This window comes from Pseudorca crassidens, chromosome 10, assembly GCF_039906515.1.
Source record: "Pseudorca crassidens isolate mPseCra1 chromosome 10, mPseCra1.hap1, whole genome shotgun sequence".
Classification (NCBI taxonomy): domain Eukaryota; kingdom Metazoa; phylum Chordata; class Mammalia; order Artiodactyla; family Delphinidae; genus Pseudorca; species Pseudorca crassidens.
In genome coordinates this window covers 55,021,196-55,046,774 of record NC_090305.1, presented here as the reverse complement: position 1 = coordinate 55,046,774, position 25,579 = coordinate 55,021,196, and the positions used below count along the sequence as shown (strand labels likewise).

Below are 25,579 nucleotides of genomic sequence, written 5' to 3'. Positions count from 1 at the left end.
ACTCCTGGGCATATATTCAGACAAAACTACAATTCAAAAAGATACATGCACCCCTATGTTCATAGCAGCACTATTCACAATTGCCAAGACATGGAAACAACCTAAATGCTCATCAACAAATGAATGGATAAAGAAGATGTGGTACAATATATACAATGGAATATTACTCAGCCATAAAAAAGAATGAAATAATGCCATTTGCAACGACATGGATGCAACTAGAGATTATCATACTAAGGGAAGTAAGTCAGAAGGAGAAAGACAAATGCCATATGATGTCACATATGTGGAGTCTAAAATATGACACAAATGAACCTATCTATGACACAGAAACAGAATCAGGGACAGAGAGAACAGACTTGTGGTTGCCAAGGGGAGGGGAGGGGAGGGGAGGGATGGAGTGGGAGTTTGGGATTAGCAGATGCAAATTATTATATATAGGATAGATAAACAACAGGGTCCTACTGTATAGCACTGGGAACTATATTCAATACCCTGTGATAAACCATAATGGAAAAGAATATGAAAAAGAATGTACACATATGTATAACTGAATCACTTTGCTGTACAGCAGTAATTAACACATTGTAATTCAACTACACTTCAATAAAAAATAAATTTTTTAAAAAATTGGCACTTTCAAGAAGGAGAATGAACATGGGAGAGAACAAATTAGGGAATGACATTTTCAGGGACTGGAAATAACTCAGAGTTGCCAGAGTTTACAAGGAAGTTGGAAAAGAGCGAGAGATGAGATAGAGTAAGAGATAATAAGTGGACAGTTCTGGGAGAATAATTTAAGTCATAACAATTTACATGGAATTTACACTAAAGGCAACAGGAAAGGTTTTAAGGAGGAGAGAAGCAAAATTAGTAAGATAAAAAAGAAATTGATAGAAAGTTGCAATAATAATCGCAGTGAATAAAATACTTGTTTTAATCATTAAAACACCAAATTATCCTCTTAAAAAGATTATTAAATGGAGACACTATTTGAAAAAACTGGATGAAAAGATGTAGATGATACAGTAGTATTAAAAACAAGAAAGGGGGTCTTCCCTGGTGGCGCAGTGGTTGAGAGTCCGCCTGCCAATGCAGGGGACATGGGTTCGTGCTCCGGTCCGGGAAGATCCCACATGCCGCGAAGCGGCTGGGCCCGTGAGCCATGGCCGCTGAGCCTGTGCGTCCGGAGCCTGTGCTCCGCAACGGGAATGGCCACAACAGTGAGAGGCCCACGTACCGCAAAAAAAAAGAGCACAATGAGATGCTATTCTATACTTAAGACATGTAAAAACACTAAATTTTTGAAAGGAACAACTCAACCGAGTCTCTTAGCCATTGTTTGTATGAAGGCAAATTGATAAGACCACTTTGGAAAAACAACATTACTAGATGAAGTTAAAAACCTGTACAGTCTATGACCCCCAGCAATTCCACTCGGAGCGAGTGGAATTTCATACATTTATTGGCCATTTGTATTTCTTCCTTTGTTCAGACCGTCTTCAAACTTTTTCTAAGAGCTAATCCACCTCATTCTTAATAATTTTTAAGAACTGATGTATGTGTGTGTGTGTGTGTGTGTGCGCGCGTGTATGTTGAAGAAGATAGCCTTTGCTTATAATGTGTATTCGAATTATTTCACCTACTACTATGCTATTTATCTTTGGTATGGTATATTTTGCCATATTTTACTATTCAAAGAATCAAACTTCCCAATCTTTTCTGTTTTAACTACTGAATTCACAGCTTTTAAACTAACAGGTCTCTAACATAACTTTCCAGGGATAAAGCTCTGGAGTAGAATGTACTAGATCCATCCTTCCTATCTGTGGAGCTCTACTGGTGTTTCATGCCACCTCAATGTACATTTAAAAATCTAAAGGCATCATCAGAGGTCTAATGTATAAGCATAACCCCAACCGAGACTAAGGAAGATTTGCCTCTGCCATGATTCGGACTTAGATGTCAACCCTAAAACAGTATATAATAGTATACAGAGGAAGGGCCTTTAAGCTTCTGCATCTGATTTCAACACACATTAATTTGGTCCTCATGCACGGTAAAAATAAATAAATAAATAACAACAATAAAAATGAACAAACCAAAAAAACCTCTTTAACAAAAAAGAAAAGTCTGCATAGATGTTTAAACATGAATTTGTAATATGTACCCCCAAAAGATCATCTTACCTGTTAGGCTGCCTTGGAATATATATAAGGCATCACAGGCAGCAGGAGGTGTAGGTACCAGTCCTTGAAAAAGTCCATGGAGTGCTGCAACCAACCAGCAGGCAAGAACACCCACTCAGAAAAAATCTATGAGTTTTTTTTTCATCTGATCATCTTATTGCTAGTTTTAAGACTACTCAATATTATTAATTCACAGATCCCTTCTGTTACCCATTTCTAGTTTGTACTTAACAAGTTTTACATTTGCCTTTTCTATCCTGCTTTCACTTATAAAAGATATTCGAGTTCTCCCTCTCTATCCTTCACTCTCACACAGTTCAACAAATAGCTTGTAATTTTTCTTCATTTTATAATTTTCCCTAGCAAACTAGTAAAACCGCCAAATTATAGGTAATTTTGTAGTTGATTCCATTTGCCCGAAATGATTAGCCTCACCTCTCCTGTTTGAGGCCATCAAACCTTCCTTCATCAAGCTAACAAACATGATCAGGATTTAATTTTGTCATGGATCCACATTTTTGTTTTATTTTTTATTTTTTGGACATGCCACACGGCATGTGGGATCTTAGTTCCCCAACCAGGGATCGAAACCGCACCCCTTGCATTGGAAGCTCGGAGTCTTAACCACTGGACCGCTGGGGAAGTCCCCACATGCATTTTAAAAGGAAATACAATTATACAGATAACGGTGATTTAGTTTTTAAAAATATGTCTAATAAGAGGTTTATTATTTATTACTAACAAAAGCCATGTCTTCTCAGAACGTTTTAAAATATTTACTGCATGTAGCACTCCCTATTCCTATGAAGTTTACATGCATTTTCATTTCATCACTAGCGCCTGAGAGCAACCATAACAGAAGTAAAAACTTAAGGTCAAACAAATTAATATTAAAATTTATAATCTGAGTTGTGAGCCAATATTTGCTCATATAAGACTTTTCTCAAAAGAGGAATGTTTCCTTCCAAGAGACTGCCTTTTTTATAATACAAAATAATTAACAGTTGTCATAATACCACCACTATTCTGCTCAAGCTCCAGTAGTAGTCAGTTTAATGTCAGATGGTAGTATGCAATTTCCATTGAGACTGAATTAGTGTAGGTTGATGAAATGAAGCACCGGGCTACATTAACTTACTTAATAATCAGGTATTTTACTGAGACTGTTATCAGTAGCATATGTTAAGATCCATATCAGGACAGCTTGCTTTTTTCAGTTGCTTGTATTAAAACCAACTGCACTGTCAACAGTATTTATTAAGTATTCAGAGATCCAAAATTGATATTAATTAATAATAATAAGAGGGACTTCCCTGGTGGTCCAGTGGTTAAGAATCCACCTTCCAATGCAGGGGACGCATGTTCGATCCCTGGTTGGGGAACTAAGCTCCTCCATGCTGCAGGGCAACTAAGCCCATGTGCTGCAACTAATGAGCCCACACAGTGCAACTACTGAGCCTGTGCACTCTAGAGCCTGTGCCACAACTAGAGAGCCCACGTGCCGCCACTAGAGAGAAGCCCGCGTGCCGCAACGAAAGATTCCGCATGCTGCAACTAAGACCTGACGCAGTCAAATAAATAATAAATATTTTTTAAAAATAATAATAAGAGATAACATTTATTTAACATTTATTAAACGCCAGGTACTCAGAGCCAGCCAACAACCCCCTAAGGTAAGAACTATTACTATTACAGATATGGGAAATTATGGCCCAGAGAGTGAAGTCACTTTAAGGTCACACAACTAGTAAATGGGGAAAGCTGAAATCTCAAGCAAGTTTAGCTCCAAAATACAGACAATAACAACGAGGATAAATACATGCAAGGAGAACCCAACTCACTAACAGATATAGACATTACAACAAACTATATATTCCCATTGTTATAAGCATTATATAACTGACTCCCTAGGAACAGTAAAATTACAAGCTATTTGTTGAACTGTGGGAGAGTGAAAGGTAGAGAGGGAGAACTCGAATATCTTTAATTTATAAGTAAAAGCTGGATAGAAAAAGCAAATGTAAAAGCTTGTTAAGTAACAAACTAAAAATGGGTAGCAGAAGGGACCTGTGAATTAATAATATCGGGTAGTCTTAAAACTAGCAATAAGATGATCAGATAAAAAAACTCAGATTTTTTCTGAGTGGATTCAAAGTGATATAGAGAGATGAAAAGTGCACAGTTCCAGGTACTTCCCTGGTGGTCCAGTGGATAAGACTCCACGCTCCCAATGCAGGGGGCCTGGGTTCGATCCCTGTTTGGGGAACTAGATCCCACATGCATACCACAACTAAGAAGTCAGCATGCTGCAACTAAAAGATCCCGCATGCCGCAACGAAGATCCCGAGTGCCACAACTACAACCAGGATCAGCCAAAATAAATAAATAAACAAACAAACAAACAAACATTAAAAAATAAAAATAAAAAAATCACGTAGTTCCAGGTTTGTTAACGGTTCCAGAGGGTAAGCTGAAGCTTCACTTGATATGACCAGTAATGGAAGCTAGCAGAGAATTTAAGAGGGTGGTAACAGATGCAGTAAAAAATGGCAGAAGAGAAAGTGACCTTGGCTGCAAGCAAATAAGATTATCGTACACTCAAAGAATTCACACCTATTGATGAAGTAAGACTGAAAGTAAATAGGAATTCAACGAGAACAGGAACAACAGTCTGCTCTGTCACAAAGAAGTCTACTATATGAAGTAAAAATGTAAGCCTAAGACAGACCGAAAGTATGAAGACATCATTTATCTTAGCAAAACCAATCAACACTTAAGCTCCATGAGGTGGGGAATTTGTAGCACTCACTCACTTTGTTGTGGAATTAACGAACGATGAAGATGTCTGCTTTGGTAACCTGGCTCAAACCCTTCTTCAAAATTTTGCTTAAAAAGGGTAGCCGGGAAAGGGGAGAGCTGCTACTATTGAGAATAGAAAGTCTGAGAGTAAAATGGCAGAAATGATATAAAGACCAACAAAAATTAATATCTGGCTAGAGTTAGTTTTGAGAATGAAGAGTCAGAGAAGACCTGTTGTGGCAGTACTTTAAAATTTAAATTCCCTTTACAGACTCCAAAATTAGAACAGAAGTGGGAATGCAAATCTATGAACATTTGCTCCCAAATGACAATTCTTTTTTAAAAATGATCTATGTATGAGCCTTAGCATAATTCAAAAACTATAACTCCAGGATTTTTGAAAGCTGGGTCCATCATGGATGTTTAAAAGAACTAATACTTCTAAAACGGCAGTTCAGAAATCACACTAGCACGGAAAGTGATGTAATTCCAACACCCGCCCCGCCCCCCACCGGCCCTTCTTGGTCAGTAGGTAGAAACAGTACCATGGCTGAGTACAGTATAAAAGCTAACCCTACCAAAAGGGAAAGAGTATTAAGTTAGCACCCTTGAGTCAAAACAGCAGCAGTACTCAGGAGAAGGGTGGAGTTTAATCACACTCCAGTGTTAAATGACTAACGTGGGTCGGTGTGAAGCTGGTTATGAGTCCCCAGGGTAAAAATGACATATTCACATTACAGTTTGATGTCTGTGCTAGAAAAATGTTCAGACTAAGAATGAAACATTGCACAATTCTGGGAAACATCACTCACTCTGTGGTCTGGTGTGGATGGCATCGCCGACCGCTGCATAGTAACAGCCAGCCCACCCTAACCACGCTGGTTCTAACAACTTACGGTGCTTGATTAAGACCCTCTGGGTTTATGTGATAAACATATCATTCCTTCCTTGTTACCACTTTCTTAACTTTAAAATGGTCTAAAATGCCAAAGAATATTCTCTCTTAACTAAACAAATATTTATTTTGTTGAAATAAAACATAACTGCTGTATTTTTCATGTGATCCTGCCATGAATTAATTTTCTTCTTTATTAACTGAGTAGAATGAGCTCACGGCAACAGTGTCAAACAACACCTGATGACTAATGAAATGCCACCCTGAAGCCCCTAAAATGTGATCACCACCACAAAGACCCTAAGCCTTCACCCCATTCCTAACTCAAGAACAAAAGTCTAACATACAAGGTGGAAAAGGTGAGCAATCCATGGCATTTATAGAGTAACTCTATGATGGACTCCAACATGTAAACAAAACACACATCCATACTCATCCCCTAAATGTTAAAATGAGATTTAGCACAGCCAGGGAACAGAGTAAGCTGCTCAATCTCTTACTATATATCAGCATTTTCCAAGGAATATTAAAAGCGTTCCATGGTCAGTAAATCTGAAATGCCACAACTATTCATCTGGGAGCATCACCATGCATATTAGCCTATTAGGGCTCTGAGAGGTTACGTGGTAAAGAAACTGGTTTTGTTAACCCAGTTTTTCCCATACTTACTTGATCACAAAACCTGCTTTTTTGTTTTGTTTTGTGAAATATCAGTGATATGAAGAGTTTGGGAAATGCCACTCAAAGATTACCATGTGTACGTGTATTAATTGTTTGTTAACAATTAAAATATAACATCCAAAATTAAATAAGATTTGCTTGATGCTTGCAGAGTACTAAAGGAAACTGCAGTGCCTCAGGTTCAACAAATGTTGGCTGATAGCTTTACTTCCCAAAACGACAAGCAAAATACCATTAACTGTATATTCAGTAATGCTAAAAAATAAAGCACAAAAAGCCTGTTCTATGGTAGTGTCACTTAGCACATAATTCTCATAAAGTGAATAAAAACATCAATATTTGGGCTGATAGCATTTTAAGTGCTCAGTAAGAACATATAGTGTAATTATTGATCAGAAAAACATCTAAATGTCTATGACTTCAGGAGCTCACAACCTTAATAATCTCTCCTCGTGTTACTGACTACATTGAGATAACCTACTAATACCCAAACAGTGGCACCTACTGAGGATTATTACAATACTTACCACATTACAAAAAGAATCCAGACCAATGCTACGTACATACTTAGTACATTCTGGATTAGACCAAGTAAAATTTAACAACAAGCTGAACAGCATTCTATAAAACAAAAACAAAAAGTCAGTTAGGCTAATTCTGTCTGTTTTTCTAAGCTATGGACTCATAGTGAGAAAGAAGATTGTCTTGGAACTTGATGACTGAATCATATCTGAAATCTTTAAAGTTTATCTACACTTACCTCAAAAGAAGTTCTTTGGGTAACTTTTTGTTAATAAGGCCTTCATCATTATTTGAGAAAACCTACAGAAAAAAAAAAGGGGATATTATTAAAATGTTCCTCAATCAAAAAAAAAAGGGGCTTCCCTGGTGGCGCAGTGCTTAAGAATCCACCTGCCAATACAGGGGACAATGAGTTCGATCCCTGGTCTTGAGAGATCCCACATGCTGTGGAGCAACTAAGCCCGTTAGCCACATCTACTGAACCTGTGCTCTAGAGCCCAAGAGCCGCAACTACTGGCCCCACGCGCCACAATTACTGAAGCCCGCGCACCCTAGAGCCCGCACACCGCAACTACTGAGCCCATGCATTACAACTACTGAAGCCTGTGTGCTCTAGGGCCCGCATGCAGAAACTACTGAGCCCGTGTGCCACAACTACCAAAGCTCGCGCACCTAGAGCCTGTGCCTCACAACAAGAGAAGCCACTGCAATGAGAAGATTGCACACCACAACTAGTGAAAGCCTGCGTGCAGCAACAAAGACCCAACACAGCCAAAAAAAAACTGAAACAAAAAACAACTTAGGAATACATTTAACTAAAGAAGTGCCTGACATTATATATTGAAAACTTACACTAAACACTGTTGTGAGAAATTAAAGAAGGCTTGAATAAACTGAAACACATCCCATGTTCATGAATTGGAAGATTTAATAGCGTTAAGTTAGAAATGTTCCTCAGCTTTGTACTTATTCTGCTTGGGGTTTGCCAGCTATGTCCAGTCTGCTATTAGGCCCATCAAATGAATATTTAATGTCTGAGTCATACTTTCACTTCTAGCATTCCCAGTTCAGTCTTTTTATAGTCTTCCATCTTCCTGCTAAAATTTTCTAACTGTTCATCCATTCCAACTGTTCAACATCTGGACCATCACTGACTGTTTCTCTTAGCTCTTCTCCTGACCATGGGTCACATTTCTTTGTTTCTCTCCATGTCTCATAATTTGTTATTTCACACCAAATACTGTGCATAAAAAAATAATTAATTTACAAGGATCAATGAAACTAAGAGATGTTTCTCTGAAAAGAAAAAATTGACAGAGAAAGGGAGAGACTGGCCAAGATAGCAGAGTAGAAAGACACTGAGCTCACCTCCTCTCACGAGCATACCAAAATCACAACTATTTGCAGAACAACCATCAATGAAAAAGACCAGAATCTACCAGAAAAAGATCTTCTACAATTAAAGGAGGAACCACAACAAGATGGGTAGGAGAGGCAGACTCTCAATATAATCATGTCCCATACCACGGGGTGGGCAACCGACAAACTGGAGAATCATTATATTGCAGAGGTTCTCCCACAGGAGTGAGAGTTCTAAGCCCCACATCAGGCTCTGCAGCCCAGGAGTCAAGCACCAAGAAGACAAGCCCCCAGAGCATTTGGCTTTGAAGGTCAGCAGGGCTTAACTTTGGGAGGCTCAAAGGACTGGGGGAAACAGAGACCTGGCTCTTAAAAGGTGCACACAAAATCTGACATGTTCTAGAACCCAGGGCAAAAGCAGTAATTTGATAGGAGCCTGGGCCAGACCTACCTACTGGTCTAGGAGAGTATCCTTGGAGGAAGGTGGGGGGGAGCTGTGGCTCACCCTAGGGACACAGACACTGGCAGCAGCCAATCTTGGGAGCTCCTTCTACTGCGTGGACAATGGTGCTGCCAGGCACCACTGTGGAACCCTCCCTCTAGCTCATTAGCACCAAGACCTGGCCCATCCAACGGCCTGTAGGCACCAGTGCTGGGATGCCTCAGGCAAAGCAACTAATTGGATGGGGACACAACCCCACCTATCAGCAGACAGGCTGCCTAAAACTTCCTGAGCCCACACCTGCCTCTGAACATGGCCCTGCCCACCAGAGGGCTAGGACCCAGCTCCACCCATCAATGTGCAGGCACCAGCCCTGCCCTCCCAGAAGGCTGCTCTAGCCATTGGATGAGTCTCACCCACCAGGGGGCAGGCACCATACGTAAGAAAGGCACAATCCCACAGCCTGCAGACCCAGCCTGCCCACAGCAGGCCAGACCCTACCCTGGGACCAGCTGGGCCCCAATCCTTCCCACTAGCAGGCCAAAACAAGCTTCCCAACACCCTGGACCCCATACTCAACTGTGTCAGGAAACGCCCCCACCCCCCACCCCCACACACCAGTTATCTGACACCAGCTCTGTGATCCCTGGGCACTACAGCCAGACTCCAGGACCCAACTGTGACTGCTAGTAGTCCGGCATTAATCCCAAGACCTGGCTTCACCCATCAGTAGGTGGGCAACAGCCCCAAAGTTTTCTGGACCCTGATTCCACCCACCAGTGAGCCAGGACTAGCCCCAGGGCCCCCTGGGGTACAGCAGTCAGCTGCCTCGTGACTAGGCTCCACCAACCAGTAGCCAACAGCCTCCCAAAACACGGCCAAAGCATGGCCTGGCAACCAACCGGAGTAGGGGCCAACCAAGGCTACCAGACTGTCCACATAGTCAGCCTGCCACAACAGAAGGAAACATGCAGCCCTCATAGGGGGCACTGCTAGAACATACAGTTTGGCCATGATAGGGGACTGCACTGCTAGGGTGCATAACACATCTCCTACAGAAGAATACTTCTCCAAGGTCAGGAAACATAATTAACCCACCAGATACATAAAAATACAAACAGCGGGGCTTCCCTGATGGCACAGTGGTTGAGAGTCCGCCTGCCGATGCAAGGGACATGGGTTCGTGCCCCGGTCCGGGAAGATCCCACATGCCAAAAAGCAGCTGGGCCCGTGAACCATGGCCGCTGAGCCTGCGTGTCCGGAGCCTGTGCTCCTCAACGGGAGAGGCCACAACAGTGAGAGGTCTGTGTACCGCAAAAAAAAAAAAAAAAACCCCAGCAACTTAGGCAAAATGAGGTGACAGAAGAACATGTTCTAAATGAAGGAACAAGATAAAACCCTAGAATAAGAACTTAGTGAAGTGGAGACACGCAATCTACCCAAGAAAGAGTCCAGGGTAATGATCATAAAGATGATCAAAGAACTCAGGACAAGAATGGATGCACAGAGTAAGAAGTTAAAAGTTTTTAACAAAGAGAAAACATAAAAAACAAGAGAAAGATGAAGAACACAATAACTGAAATAAAAAATATACTAGAAGGAATCTACAGTAGACTAAATGATACAGAAAAATGGATCAGCAAGTTGAGAGATGGAGTAGTAGAAATCACTGCCATTAAACAGAAAAAAGGAAAAAGAACAAACAGAAATGAGGACAGTTTAAGAGCCCTTTGGGACAATATCAAGTGCACAAATATTCACATTATAGGGGTCCCAGAAGGAGAAGAGAGATAAATAGGAGCTGAGAACATATTTGAAGAATTAACAGGTGAAAACTTCCCTAACCTGGAAAAGGAAACGGTCATCCAAGTCCAGGAAGGGCAGAGAGTTCCATACAAGATTAACCCAAAGAGTAACACACCAAGACACACTGTAATTAAAATGACAAAAAAATTAAAGAGAGAATCTTAAAAGCAGCAAGGGAAAAGCAACAAATAACATCCAAGGGAACTCCCATAAGCCTATCAGCTGATTTTTCAGCAGAAACCCTGCAGGCCAGAAGGGAGTGGCATGATATATTTTAAATGATGAAAGGGAAGAACTTGCAACCTACAACCAAGAAATACTCTACCCAGCAAGCCTCTCGTTCAGATTTGATAGAAAGATCAAAAACTTTACAAACAAGCAAAAGCTAAAAGAGTTCAGCATCATCAAATCAGCTTTACAATAAATATTAAAGGAACTTCTCCTGGTGAAAAAAGAAAAGGCCACAATGAGAAACATGAAAATTATGAAATGAAAAAGCTCATCAGTAAAGGCCAACACACAGTAAAGGTAGGGAATCATCCACGCATAAAGTGAGTAGGAAGGTTAAAAGACGAAGGTAGTAAAATAACTATCAAAATCACTTAAGCAGTTAAGGGATACATGAAACAATTAGACAAAAGATATAATATAAAAACAGTAATCGTGAGGGGAGAAGAGTACAAAGACAGGGTTATTAAAACGCATTTGAAAGTAAGAGATCAGCAACTTAATCACATATATATAGATTGCTATATAAAAATCTCATGGTAACCACAAAACAAAAATCAAAAATAGATATACACACAAAAAAAGGAATTCAAATATAACACTAAAAATAGTCAAATCACAAGAGAAGAACAAAAGAAGAAGAAAAAGACAAAACAAACCCCAAACAACCATCAAAACGGCAACAAGAACATACATATCAATAATTACCTTAACTGTAAACAGACTATATGTTCCAATCAAAAGACACAGCGTGGCTCAATGGATACAAAAACAAGACCCATTTATATGCTGCCTACAAGAGACTCACTTCAGATCTAAAGACAAAAAAGACTGAAAGTGAGGGGATGGAAAAGGTATTCCATGCAAATGGAAATCAAAAAAAAGCCAGAATAGCAATACTTTTATCAGATAAAACATACTTTAAAATAAAGACTGTTACAAAGATCAAGGGATCAATCCAAGAAGAAGACAGAACAATTGTAAATATATATGCACCCAACACAGGAGCACCTCAATATATAAGGCAAATATTAACGGACATAAAAGGAGAAATCAACAGTAACATAATAGTAGAGGAATTTAACACCTCACTTACATCAATGAACAGATCATCTAGATAGAAAATCAATAAGGAAACACTGGCCTGAAGTGACACATTAGACGAGATGGACTTAACTGATACATAAAAAGCATTCCATCCAGAAGCAGCAGAATACACATTCTTTTCAAGTGCACATGGAACATTCTCCAGGATAGATCACATGTTAGGCTTCAAAACAAGCCTCAGTAAATTTAAGAAAACTGAAATAATATCAAGTATCTTTTCCAACCACAACGCTATGAGACTAGAAATCAACTACAAGGAAAAAAATGCAAAAAACACAAACACATGGAGGCTAAACAATATGCTACTAAACCACCAATGGATCATTAGAGAAATCAAAGAGGAAATCAAAAATACCTAGAGACAAATGAAAATGAAAACACGATGATCCAAAACCAATGGGATGCAGCAAAAACAGTTCTAAGAGGAGTTTACAGCAATACAAGTTTACCTCAGGAAACAAGAAAAATCTCAAACAACCTAAACTTACATCTAAAGGAACTAGAGAAAGAACAAACAAAACCCAAAGTTAGTAGAAGGAAAGAAATCATAAAGATCAGAGCAGAAATAAATGAAATAGAGACTAAAAAAATAGAAAAGATCAATGAAACTAAAAGTTGGTTCTTTGCAAAGATAAACAAAATCGATAAACCTTTAGCCAAATTTATCAAGAAAACCCAATGAAATCAGAGATGGAAAAGAAGTTACAAGTGACACCACAGAAATACAAAGGATCATAGACAACAGTGATCAAACAACTATATGCCAATAAAATGGACAGCTTAGAAGAAATGGACAAATTCTTAGAAATGTACAATCTCCCAAGATTGAACCAGGAAGAAATAGAAAATATGAACAGACCAATTACCAGTAATGGAATTGAATCAGTAATTTAAAAACTCCCAACAAAGAAAAGACCAGGACCAGATGGCTTCACAGGTGAATTCTACTAAACATTTACATAAGAGTTAACACCTATCCTTCTCAAACTATTCTCCCTCCCCAAAAAAAGAAACTGCAGAGGAAGGAACACTTCCAAATTCATTCTGTGAGGCCAGCATCACCCTGATACCAAAACCAAGGATATCACAAAAAAAGAAAATCACAGGCCAATATCACTGATGAACAAGATGCAAAAATCCTCAACACAATATTAGCAAACTGATCCCCACAATACATTAAAAGAATCATATGCCATAATCAAGTGGGATTTATCCCAGGGATGCAAGAATTTTTCAATATCTTCAAAATCAATGTGATACACCACGTTAACAGACTGAAGAATAAAAACCATATGATTATTTCAACAGATGCAGAAAAAGCTTTTGACAATATTCGACACTGATTTATGATAAAAACTCTCTAGAAAGTGGGCCTAGAGGAAACATACATCAACATACTAAAGGCCATATATGACAAACCCACAGCTAACATCATACTCAATGGTGAGAAGCTGAAAGCATTTAGGTGGGTTAATTACATGCCCACTCTCACCACTTTTATTCAACAGAGTACTGGAAGTCCTAGCCACAGCAATCAGACAAGAAAAAGAAATAAATCCAAATTTGGAAAGGAAGAAGTAAAACTGTCACTGTTTGCATGATACTAAGTGTAGAAAATCCTAAAGATGCCACCAGAAACTACTACAGCTTATTAATGAATCTGGTAAAGTTGCAGGATACAAAACTGATATACAGAAATCTGTTGCATTTCTATGCATTGACAACAAACTGTAAGATACGGAAACAGGGACTTCCCTGGTGGCGCAGTGGATAGGAATCCACCCGTCAGTGCACGGGACATGGGTTCAATCCCTGGTCCAGGAAGATCCCACATGCCACAGAGCAACTAAGCCCATGCACCACAACTACTGAGCCTGCATGCTGCAACTACTGAAATCCGCATACCTAGAGCCTGTGCTCCGCAACAAGAGAAGCCACTGCAACAAGAAACCCACGCACTGCAACAAGGAGTAGCCCCACTCGCCACAACTAGAGAAAGTGCACGTGCAGCAATGAAGACCCAACACAGCCAAAAATAAATAAAATTAAATCTTATAAGAAAAATAAAAAGGAAACAATCTCATTTACCATCTCATTAAAAAGAATAAAATAATTACAAATAAACCTACCTAAGGAGGTAAAAGACCTGTATTCAGAAAACTGTAAGACATTAAGACTATAAAACTATAAGGTGAAGAAACTGAAGATGACACAAACAGATGAAAAGATATACCTTGTATTCTTGTATTGGAAAAATTAATATTGTTAAAGTGACCATACTACCCAAGGCAATCTATAGATTCAATGCAATCCCTATCAAAATATACCCAGGGCACTTTTCATAGAACTAGAACAAATAATCTCAAAATTTGTATGGAAACACAAAAGACCTCGAATAAATAAAACCATCTTGGGAAAGAAGAACAGAGCTGGAGGAATCATGCTCCCTGACTTCAGAGTATACTACAAAGCTAGAGTAATCAAAAAGTATGGTACTAGTAGAAAAACAGATACACAGATCAATGGAACAGAATAGACAGCCCAGAAGTAAACCCACACACTTATAGTTAATTAACTTATGACAAAGGAAGAAAGAATATACAATGGAGAAAAGACAGTCTCTTCAATAAATGGTGCTGGGAAAACGGGACAGCCACATGCAAGAGAATGAAACTGGATCCCTGTCTTATACCATACACAAAAATTAACTTAGAATGGTTGACAGGCTTTCAATGTAAGATCTGAAAACATAACACTCCTAGAAAATAACAGGCTGTAAGCTCCTTGACATAAGTTATGGAGATGATTTTTTGGACTTGACACCAAAAGAAAAGGCAACAAAAGCAAAAATAAACAAGTTGGACTACATCAAACTAAAAAGCTTCTGCTCAGCAAAGCAAACCATCAACAAAATGAAAATATAACCTACTGAATGATTTTACAAATCATATATTTGATAAGAAGTTAATATCCAACAAGAAATCCAATTAAAAGATGGAGAAAGGATCTAAGTAGATATCTTTCCAAAGACATACAGATGGCCAACAAGTACATGAATAGGTGCTCAACATCACTAATCATCAGGGAAATACAAATCAAAACCACAATGAGATACCACCTCACACCTGTCAGAATGGCTATTACCAAAAAGACAACAAATAACAAGTATTAGTGAGAATGTGGAAAAAAGGGAACCCTTATGCACTGTTGGTAGGAATGTAAATTGATGCAGCCACTGTGGAAAACAGTATGGAGGTTCCTCAACAAATTAAAAAACAGAACTACCATACGATCCAGGAATTCCACTTCAGGGTATTTTTCTGAAGAAAACAAAAACATTGTTTCAAAAGATATAGGCACTCCTATGTTCACTGAAGCATTATGTACAATAGTCAAGATATGGAAACAACTGAAATGTCTATCGATAAATGAATGGATAAAGAAAATATGGTAGATATATACAATGGAATATTATTCAACCATAAAAAAGAAGGAAAATTTTCACACTTGCAACAACATGGATGGACTTTGAGGGCATTATGCTAAGTGAAATAAGTCACACAATGAAAGACAAACACTTTGAAAGACAAATGATCTTATATGTGTAATCATAAAAAAAAATGAGCTCATATATATACAGATTTATGGTTCCAGAGGTGGGGAATGGGAGGGTGGGCAAAATGGATGAAGGGGGTCAAAAGGTACAAACTTCCAGTTATAACATGAATAAGTCATAGGGATGTAATATACAGCATGGTAACTATAGTGATTAATACTGTATGGCATATTTGAAAGTGCTAGAAGAGTAAATCTTAAAAATTCTCCTCACAAGAAAAAAAATTCTCTAACTATGTATGGTGACAGATGTTAACTAGACTTATTGTGGTGATCACTGTACAATATATACAAATATCAAATCATTCTGTTGTACAGCTTAAACTAGTATGTTATATGTCAATTACACCTGAATTTTTTTAAAGCAATTTACCTCCATAAAGGGCAGTTCCTCCTTCAATTAGGTTGCTGGGGGGTGGGGGCGCGGGGGTGGGTATTGAATCCTTTTAATCTCTAGTTGACCTGGGTTTCAGATTTGTTGTAGCATTAGTCAGATTCAGTTCAAGAATGGTTTAAAATTTTTTTAGGGTGACATCAGAAGCTCACCTTCAAGAGAAGTTGGGATCTGAGCACTAGATCTCTTTGAGCTGTACAACCAGGCTGCTAGCGAGCACTCTCTGTTTTACATTCTGGCTACCAGCTGGGGAGTACTTTGCTCTGCAGAGGCACCCTCTACTGTCCATTCCTTAAGGAGCTCTCTCTCTGCCCTGTTACTCTAACTCCACCGTCTGAAAGCCTTTTGCCTTATCCTGATTGAAAACCTGGATAGCCATAGAGGGACATTTCTTAGCTCTCCCCTGGGCCCCATCCATTGTGGCCCTGCCTTACATTTGGCGAAAGCCCCCAGCGCCTCAGAGAGGTTTCTGCTACTCTCCTGCCCTGCCCCAAGCCTTCAGAAGGCTCCGCCCACCACAAGGATGTTCTCAGCTCTCTTCCCTTGGCCCCAGCCTCCAGCACAGGTCTACATCCATGTACTCAGTGAAGGCCCATGGGAAAGAGAGGTAGGTGCAGCCTAGCTCTGCAGCTGGGGTTCCTCAGGGTTCCAAATGTCACTCCAGCCCCCATGCAGTAAAAGTTTGGCTGATTTCTCCAAGCTGTCTATAGCAGAGTCTTCTTCCTCCTGCTGTCCCCACCACGGATGAAAGTTACCTATGTGTCTCCTTTTTTCTGGGAAGGGCACATTACATCCTGGATTTTAATTCATTTAGATTTCTTTGTGTCCTCAGCTCTCTAGAGGGTTTTTAAAGAACTGTGATCTTCTAGCTTCTCTATCTTTTCCCACTGTTAGGGTAGAAACAGCAATGTCTAATTTTTGCAACTTTCCAAGTCCTAACAGAAAGTGGAAGTCTTTATTATCCATTCTGATAGAAGAAAAACAGACTTGGAGCAGATAAATGACTTGCCCAAGGTTTAGCATTAAAAACAAACAAGCAACAACCAAAAAAAAAAAAAAAACCCAGAAAAACTACAGTATAAACTTGTATCTCCTGACTCCAAGTCTAGGGTTCTTTGTACTGCACAACAGGTAGTAAGGGCTATTTGACTCTGGGGAAGGCATTTAACCTCTCAGTATTTCTAATTTGTAAAATGAAAGGACTGTACTAGAGAAACTCAAAAGTCTCTTCCAAATCTAATTATTTCAAGATTCAATTAAGTTTGTGTTTTTAAAATATCCCACTGTTTCTGAAAACGTAATTGTGTGGCTTTAGGTGCCTTTCAATTTTAGATGTCTAATAAGGGTCACAAATTTATCAAGTCCAAAACCAACTCCTTTCTTCATTCCTACTCTAAATTTACTCCTCCCATAGTCTTCATCTCAGCAAATGACAACCTGTTCCTATTGCTCAGGCTCAAATCACTGAACCATCCTTGACTTCCTTTTCTTTTCTATTCCACAGCCAATCCTATGGATGACTGCACCATAATAATGTCCTCTCTGGTCTCCTCTGTTCTTGTCCTTTCTCCCCTCCCTCCTACCCCACATGTATTTTCCACATAGCAGACAGAATGGTCCTTTTATAAAATATAAGTCATATTCTGTCATTCTTCTTAAACTTTACCAATCATTTCCCCTTCCCTCAAAGGAAAAGGCAAACTCCTTTAAATGGCTTATAAGTCCTAGGTGATCTGGTTTCACTGACTACCTTGGTCTTCCCTCTTGCCACGTCTTACTCCACTCCAGCCTCACTGTTTTCCTTGCTGTTTCTCCAACACACCAGGCAGTGCCCCAGGACCCTTACACTTGTGTCCTTTCCTGAAATGGTCTTTCTCTAGGCATTCCCATGACATATCCTCTGCTCAGATGTCACCTTATCAGAGAGGCCTTCCCTTCCACCTACATAAAAAGCAAGTCCTCCCACTTCTCATCCACTCACCCATCCTGCAAAACTTCCTTTCTCTTACTCAGCTTTCTTTTTCTCCAAAGCACTCTTCACCACCTTATCTGTATGTTTATTATCTGTCTTCCCACTGCTAGAACATAAACTCCATGAGGGCAGAGGCTTCCCTGTTTCATTCACTACTGGATACCCACTACCTAAAACAGTGACTGGCATATAGTGGGACAAACATTTGCTGGCTAGAAAACCATGAGACAGAAAATTTAATAGAAAGACACAATTACACGGGCAGCACTGAGAACTGGAAAAGCTGGGTTTGAACCATGAGTGTGACCCCACAAAAGCTTTCCCAATGACTGCCCTGTTCTGCTTCCCCAGACCCCTCTGCTCCAACCACCCCAGTGCTGGAAGTGGCAGTGGCTGAGGTAGACACTACACAGGGTAGAGGTGAGACACAAAATGAGGCAGGGAAGGCAGAAGTAAAAGTGTAGCCCAACCTATGGCTGCCCATATCTGAGCTTTGGTGGGCTGTACTGTTATTAAAAAAAAAAAAAAAACCCCAAGTAAATTCTTCAGGATGTCATTACACAACATCATAATAGACAGTCTGTCATAAAAGAAAAAGAGCTTGCTGGCTCAGCTGACAAGACACCAAGACTCTTATTCTTGGGGTAGTATGTTCATGCCAGGCACTGGGTACAATCTTTAGTTTGGGAAGAAGCCATGGTGCAATGGTTAAGACATCAGACTTTGGAGACAGACTAGTTGAGTTCAAATCCTGGCTCTGCCACTCACCAACTATGTGACCTTGGGCAAACTGCCTAATCAACTAGGCCTGTTAAGTGGGTACAATGATGTTAATCTCATAGCGATGTTAGAAGGGTTAAATGAGATAAACGTGAAGTGATCAGCCTAAAACTGGGCACAGTGGAACGGTTCCATGAAAGCGAGTTATTGTTATAATTACTAAAAATTATGTGTCCCCACCCCAGTGCAGCCAAAAGCGAGACCAAATTTTGACAAGAGTAGAAAAATTAATACATAGAGAAACGTCTTGTAATATCTATTAACACAGATCTCATTATATAATCCCTCTTAACTATACCATGTGATGGCAAAGAGACCAAAACTGCCTGTAAAATAAAATATATTTTATTGTGCTTCTCAACTCCTCTGAGAAGTCCTAACCACAGGCAAATACAGAAAGGAAAGGCCAAAATAGGGAGAAAATCCAAATAAAATGAATTAAAATGGGAAAACTGTATGATACGTTATTTTATTATTTCCAAAAAATAAATCTGCCTTACAAGCTAAAGTGGTAAGCAATAACAAAAACCTGATGACAAGAAGTATCCCAACATATATTTTAATCCATACGAATTAAAGTTTAAATAGTTATTTGATGTCTTTTTATAAAGTTTTAGCATATACAACTAAAATAAATGTGAAATTTTTTATTAGGAAAAATCTCAGAAAATAAAATTTTACTTTTAAAAATAGTTTCATCACCCAATTCTAAATGGCTTTACATTAAAAGCTGGTCTTATAAATCATACCAATGCTTTCTTAGGTCAGTCTCCCGAGGCAATAGAAATAAAAACAAAAATAAACAAATGGGACCTAATAAACTTACAAGCTTTTACACAGCAAAGGAAACCATAAGAAAAAAAAAAGAAAGAAAGAAAAGAAAAGACAACCTACGGAATGGGAGAAAATATTCGCAAATGATGAGACCAACAAGGGCTTAATCTCCAAAATATACAAACGGCTCATACAACTCAACAACAAAAAAACAAACAACGCAATCGAAAAATGGGCAGAAGGGGACTTCCCTGGCAGTCCAGTGGTTGAGACTTCACCTTCTAATGCAGGGAGTACGGGTTTGATCCCTGGTCAGGGAGCTACAATTCCCACATGCCTCGTGGGCAAAAAAACAAAACATAAAACAGAAGCAATATTGTAGCAAATTCAGTAAAGACTTTAAAAAATGGTCCACATCAAAAAAATCTTTTTTAAAAAAAGACAAATGGGCAGAAAACCTTAATACAGGGGTCCCCAACCCCCGGGCCGCGGACAACTACAGGTCCGTGGCCTGTTAGGAACAGGGCCACACAGCAGGTGGTGAGCAGCAGGCAAGTGAGCGAAGCTTCATATGCCGCTAACCATCACTCGCATTACCGCCTGAACCATCATATCCCACTGCACCCCCCACCCCAGTGGAAAAACTGTCTTCCATGAAACCGGTCCCTGGTGCCAAAAAGGTTGGGGACCACTGCCTTAATAGACATTCCTCCAAAGAAGACATACAGATGGCCAGTAGGCACATGGAAAGATGCTCAACATCACTAATCATTAGAGAAATGCAAATCAAAACTACAGTGAGGTACCACCTGACACCGCTCAGAATGGCCATCATTAAAAAGTCTACAAATAACACGTGCTAGAGAGGGTGTGGAGAAAAGGGAACCCTCCTACACTGTCGGTGGGAATGTAAGTTGGTGCAGCCATTGTGGAAAATAGTATGGAGGTTCCTCAGAAAACTAAAAATCGAATTACCATATGATCCAGCAATCCCACTCCTGGGCACATACCCAGAGAAAACTATAATTCAAAAAGATACATGCACCCCTATGTTCACAGCAGCACTACTCACAATAGCCAAGACATGGAAACAACCTAAATGTCCACTGACGGATGAATGGATAAAGAAGATGTGGTACATATACACAATGGAATACTACTTACTCAGCATAAACAACAATGAAATAGGGCTTCCCTGGTGGTGCAGTGGTTGAGAGTCCACCTGCCGATGCAGGGGACACGGGTTCATGCCCCGGTCTGGGAAGATCCCACATGTCGCGGAGCGGCTGGGCCCATGAGCCATGGCCGCTGAGCCTGCGCATCCGGAGCCTGTGCTCCGCAACGGGAGAGGCCGCGACAGTGAGAGGCCCGCGTACCGCAAAAAAAAAAAAAAAAAGAATGAAATAATGCCATTTGCAGCAACATGGATACAACCAAAGATTATCATGCTAAATGAAGTCAGAAAGAGAAAGACAAATACCATATGATATCATTTATATGTGGAATCTACAACATGACACAAGTGAACCTATCTATAAAACAGAAACAGACTCACAGACATAGAGAACAGACTTGTGGCTGCCAGCGGGGAGGGGGTTAGGGGAGGGATGGAGTGGGAGTTTGGGGTTAGCAGATGCAAACTATTATATATAGAATGGATAAACAACAAGGTCCTACTGTATAGCACAGGGAACTATATCCAATCTCCTGGGATAAATCATAATAGAAAAGAATATTTAAAAAAAAGAATGTTTGTATGTGTATAACTGAGTCACTCTGCTGTACAGCAGAGATTGGCACCACATTGCAAATCAACTACATGTCAATAAAATTTAAAAAAAAAAAAAAGCTGGTCTTTGTGATTCACAAAAGCAGGTGCCAATTCCTGAGCACAAACTGAAATGACAGGAGAAACTTTAAATGCTATTACAGCCATGAGTATGAACCCTAATCCAATAATCTGTCTTCACTGATGCCTCTTCATCTCATCTGTGTGAAAGAGGAGAGGAGAGAAGGTTAGGAGTGCCTACTCTGTTCTACAGCGTCCAGTCCAGTGCCAAGAACAACAAAATACAAGTAAGTGTTTGTATACATAAGTGCTCAAAACATTAAAATCCAAGTAAGAGAGAAAACTAATTTCATAACATATAAATAGCATATACATTGAGGAACATATAATGATACACTATACATTATAATCCAAAACCATAAGCAGGTTCTTTTTTTTTTTAATTAATTAATTTACTTATTTATGGCTGCATTGAGTCTTTGTTGCTGCACACAGGCTTTCTCTAGTTGTGTCGAGCGGTGGCTACTCTTCGTTGTGGAGCACGGGCTCTAGGAACACGGGCTTCAGTAGTTGTGGTAACGCAGGCTCAGTAGCTGTGGCACACGGGCTTAGTTGCTTGTGGGATCTTCCCGGACCAGGGCTCGAACCCGTGTCCCCTTCACTAGCAGGTAGATTCTTAACCACTGCGCCACCAGGGAAGTCCCATAAGCAGGTTCTGAGACAAGACGCCTGGTTTTGAAATCTGGCTGGGTGACTGGGGCAAGTTACTTTACCTCTCTGTGCCTCAATTTCCTCACCTCTCAAATGGGGAAAGGTATTCTCCTCATAAGGTGGTTGTGATGGTTAATTAAGACACGTAAGGTGCTTATAAAAATGTCTCACATAAAATGCACACAATAAATGTCAGCTCTCATTATTATTTAAAGGCAATAGAAACAAGTGGCTTAATTGAAGAAACTTTCATTGAGAAATAGCTAAGCAGAGTTCCAAAATTCATGTGCAAAGTCATAAATATCAAATGCTAAAGCTGTATGTTTAGATTCAAGCATTTAATGAAGGGTTATGTTATGATCTCGAATACAGTTTGGGGGACTACAGAAGCAGCCTCCTCATCCCCACTGCTATACCAGCCATTCCCCTTTTCCCCTGGAGCCCAGACATCATCTTACACCCAATTAAATCCCTTCCATGAATTAAATTCTTAATGCTTAAAGATATACAAAAAGCAAAGCATTTCTAAGTTTAGCAAAGCAACCACTAGTACATAAGTACAATAAAATGCTTTTATTTTAGAGTAAATAAAACTCTAAAATTTACAATAGTGAATCAAGGTGGACTGTGGGTCAGGATGCAAGGGGTAGACAAAGGAGAAGAAAAGGAAAATGGACAACAGGAGGAATATGAGACTTCAGAGAGAAAGCTGTGAATATGTAACTCCTGAATATTCTTTTTCTCCTTCCTATAATCATAAGGGCTTTTCACACAGATAACATGTAAAAGCAAGGCACTGCAACATTTAAAACAGATTTTTGTAAAATTCATTTCCTGAAACTCTTGCTGGCTCCATTAATTTTCACTTAAAGCAATTCAGAATTTGAAAGAAACATACACAAAATAAAGAAGGCACTGCTGTTAATTTGTGGGTGATTTTTTTTCCTGCTATCAACAGGCCACACACCTGGCGGTTGTTTTTCCAGAGTCAATGAGACACAGATCATCCACATTCCCTTACTACCTTAATTATTAAGAAAACACAGAGCTAGCCAGGATTCCAATGGGCAGTTTCTCTCTCCAGAAGGCTGACTGCCACTTGGGGAGCACCCTGCATCCTCAGCTTATTAGCTCTTCCACTAACCCCTGCAGATAAGGAGCAAATCTACACGGAATTACGAACAGTTACAGAAACTGTTTCTCGAACTAGGCATTTTCTTATTCCCCACCCCCACTCCCTCTCAAATATTCTATACCAAAGGTGTGTCCCCAAGCAGAGAATCCAGCCCCTCTCTTCTTTCACACCCTTTGGAGGCTTCTGGAGAATTCACACATCTGGTTGGCAATTCCCTGAATCCTGCCTATTCAAGCCAATATCTGAGCTGAGTCTTCAGGTTAGGTTTTTAAAAAACGTGCTTAATGGGGACCAGGTGGGAATGTCCATTCACTCTCAAGTTTATTGAATAAAGGTAATGATTTAAGACGTTTACCACGCACGAATTATGAATTGAATCCCTGAGTAAGGGTGCTGCATGCACGAAAAAACTCCAGCTTAATGTCCCCATTTTTAAAAAGGAGGGAGGAATCTCCCAAATTACACATTTAAATTTCCACATGCTAAAAACCCTGTCAGAATGAATTTCAAAGAAATACCTATTTGTATATTACTAACATAACTGCATAGAAACAAGACAGGAAGCACGTAGACTACAATATAGCGTTGGTATGAATATATATGGCATATGATACTCATACATATCCTTTTTTATTTTTTTCTAACCACACCCTCTCTGAGTGGCTTCCTAGGCTCGCCGGGGCCAAACAGCGTCACGCTGTCCGGCGACCGGCCGGTTGGGGGTCCCAGCCAGGCACTCAAAGGTGAGAACGCGGCCCTGGGCAGCGGGCGGGCGCTCCGGCTCTCCAAGGGGTCCCCCTCCCGCGGGTCCGCCCAGTCCTGCCCTGCCCGGGAGCCCCGCAGGCCGCAGCCCGGCCTCTCTGCGACCCCGGCGCCGCCCGCCCCAGCCCAGAAGGCGGCCGCCCTGCGACGCAGCCCGGGGGGGAAAGGGCCAGGCGGCCGGGCTGCGAGGGCCCCAAACTCACCATGGCCGAAGAGCCACAGGCGCGCCCACAGCCCAGAGTCACACGGCGCCGGCAACGCCCGTTGTCCTGGTGACGCCAACTGGGCGCCCCGCCCCGTCCCCTAGGTGGGCTCAGAGGCGGCCATTGGCTGCCGGACAGCACATGACGCGCAGGGGCGGTGCCCTTTGGACCGCCCCCCGCCCCCCACGATTCGGCTCTTGGGCGGGGCCTCTTTGGCTTTCCGCCTTTGCATCTGTCCCTCATCACCCTGATCACCTTGACATCCTTCACCTGACAGATGACCCGGACCTGATGGGAAAGGCCTTTATGGACTTACCTTATTTAAGAAACTTTATTTAAGTTACCTTGATTACACAGGTAACACATGATTATTTGAGACATTTTATTTATCTATTTAAATGTATTTATTTATTTATTTTTGGCTGCGTTGGGTCTTCGTGCTGCACGCGGGCTTTCTCTAGTTGCGGTCAGCCGGGGCTACTCTTTGTTGTGGTGCACAGGCTTCTCACTGCGGTGGCTTCTCTCGTTACAGAGCACGGGCTCTAGGCGCACAGGCTTCAGTAGTTGTGGCACGTGGGCTCAGTAGTTGTGGCTCACGGGTTCAGTAGTTGTGGCTCACGGGCTCTAGAGCACAGGCTCAGTAGCTGTGGCGCACGGGCTTAGTTGCTCCGCGGCATGTGGGATCTTCCCGGACCAGGGCTCGAACCTGTGTCCCCTGCACTAGCAGGCAGATTCTTAACCTGTGTGCCACCGGGGAAGTCCTGGAGACATTTTAAACAATAACGAATTAAAAAGAATAAAACCACACCAAATCTCAGCCCTTGATATAACCACTGCTTATATTTTAGTCTATCTGCTTCCAAGCCCGCAACAAAATGTATATTATTATAATACGTTGTATTCTTGGAAATGGAAGCAAACGATACGCACTTTTATTATCTACTTTTTTCAATTTAAAAATTATCCTTGGGCTTCCCTGGTGGCGCAGTGGTTGAGAGTCCGCCTGCCGATGCAGGGGACACGGGTTCATGCCCCGGTCCGGGAAGATCCCACATGCCGCGGAGCGGCTGGGCCCATGAGCCATGGCCGCTGAGCCTGCACGTCCGGAGCCTGTGCTCCGCAACGGGAGAGGCCACAACAGTGAGAGGCCCGCGTACCGCAAAAAAAAAAAAAAAAAAAAAAAGTATCCTTGCATGCCAATTCATGTCATAGCATTGTATGTATATACTCTAAATTATTTAATCATTCAACAACTTGTTGGATGTTTTTAATATGGTTGACAGGAACTTTAGATATCCTCAAATCCAGCCCATTAAATCTATGAAGAGACATACTCAACAGCGGATCTGTCATCTCCCCTTGAATGTCTAATAGACATCCCACACTTAAATATAGCCCCAATAAGATTTTTGATCC

The 25,579-nt window shown here is 40.7% G+C and overlaps 1 protein-coding gene across 11 annotated transcripts in view; it reads right to left on the bottom strand.

Annotated features, from left to right (window-relative positions):
• Positions 1-24,278, bottom strand: part of FBXL2 (F-box and leucine rich repeat protein 2) — an 86,938-nt gene extending 62,660 nt beyond the window's left edge. For 9 of the 11 annotated variants that reach the window (XR_010946909.1, XR_010946910.1, XM_067753627.1 and 6 more), the window contains exons 1-2: positions 24,164-24,278; positions 7,325-7,386 (exon numbers count right to left, since the gene is read on the bottom strand). Coding sequence is in view for 7 of the 11 variants with exons in the window: in XM_067753627.1 (XP_067609728.1) it covers positions 7,325-7,386; positions 24,164-24,166 (65 nt within the window). In the remaining 4 variants the exon portion in view is untranslated. Of the gene's footprint in view, positions 1-7,091; positions 7,180-7,324; positions 7,387-24,163 lie in introns of those variants that run through there. The other 2 variants (XM_067753637.1, XM_067753638.1) reach the window with 2 other exon arrangements.
• Between the last annotated feature and the right edge of the window lie 1,301 nt (positions 24,279-25,579).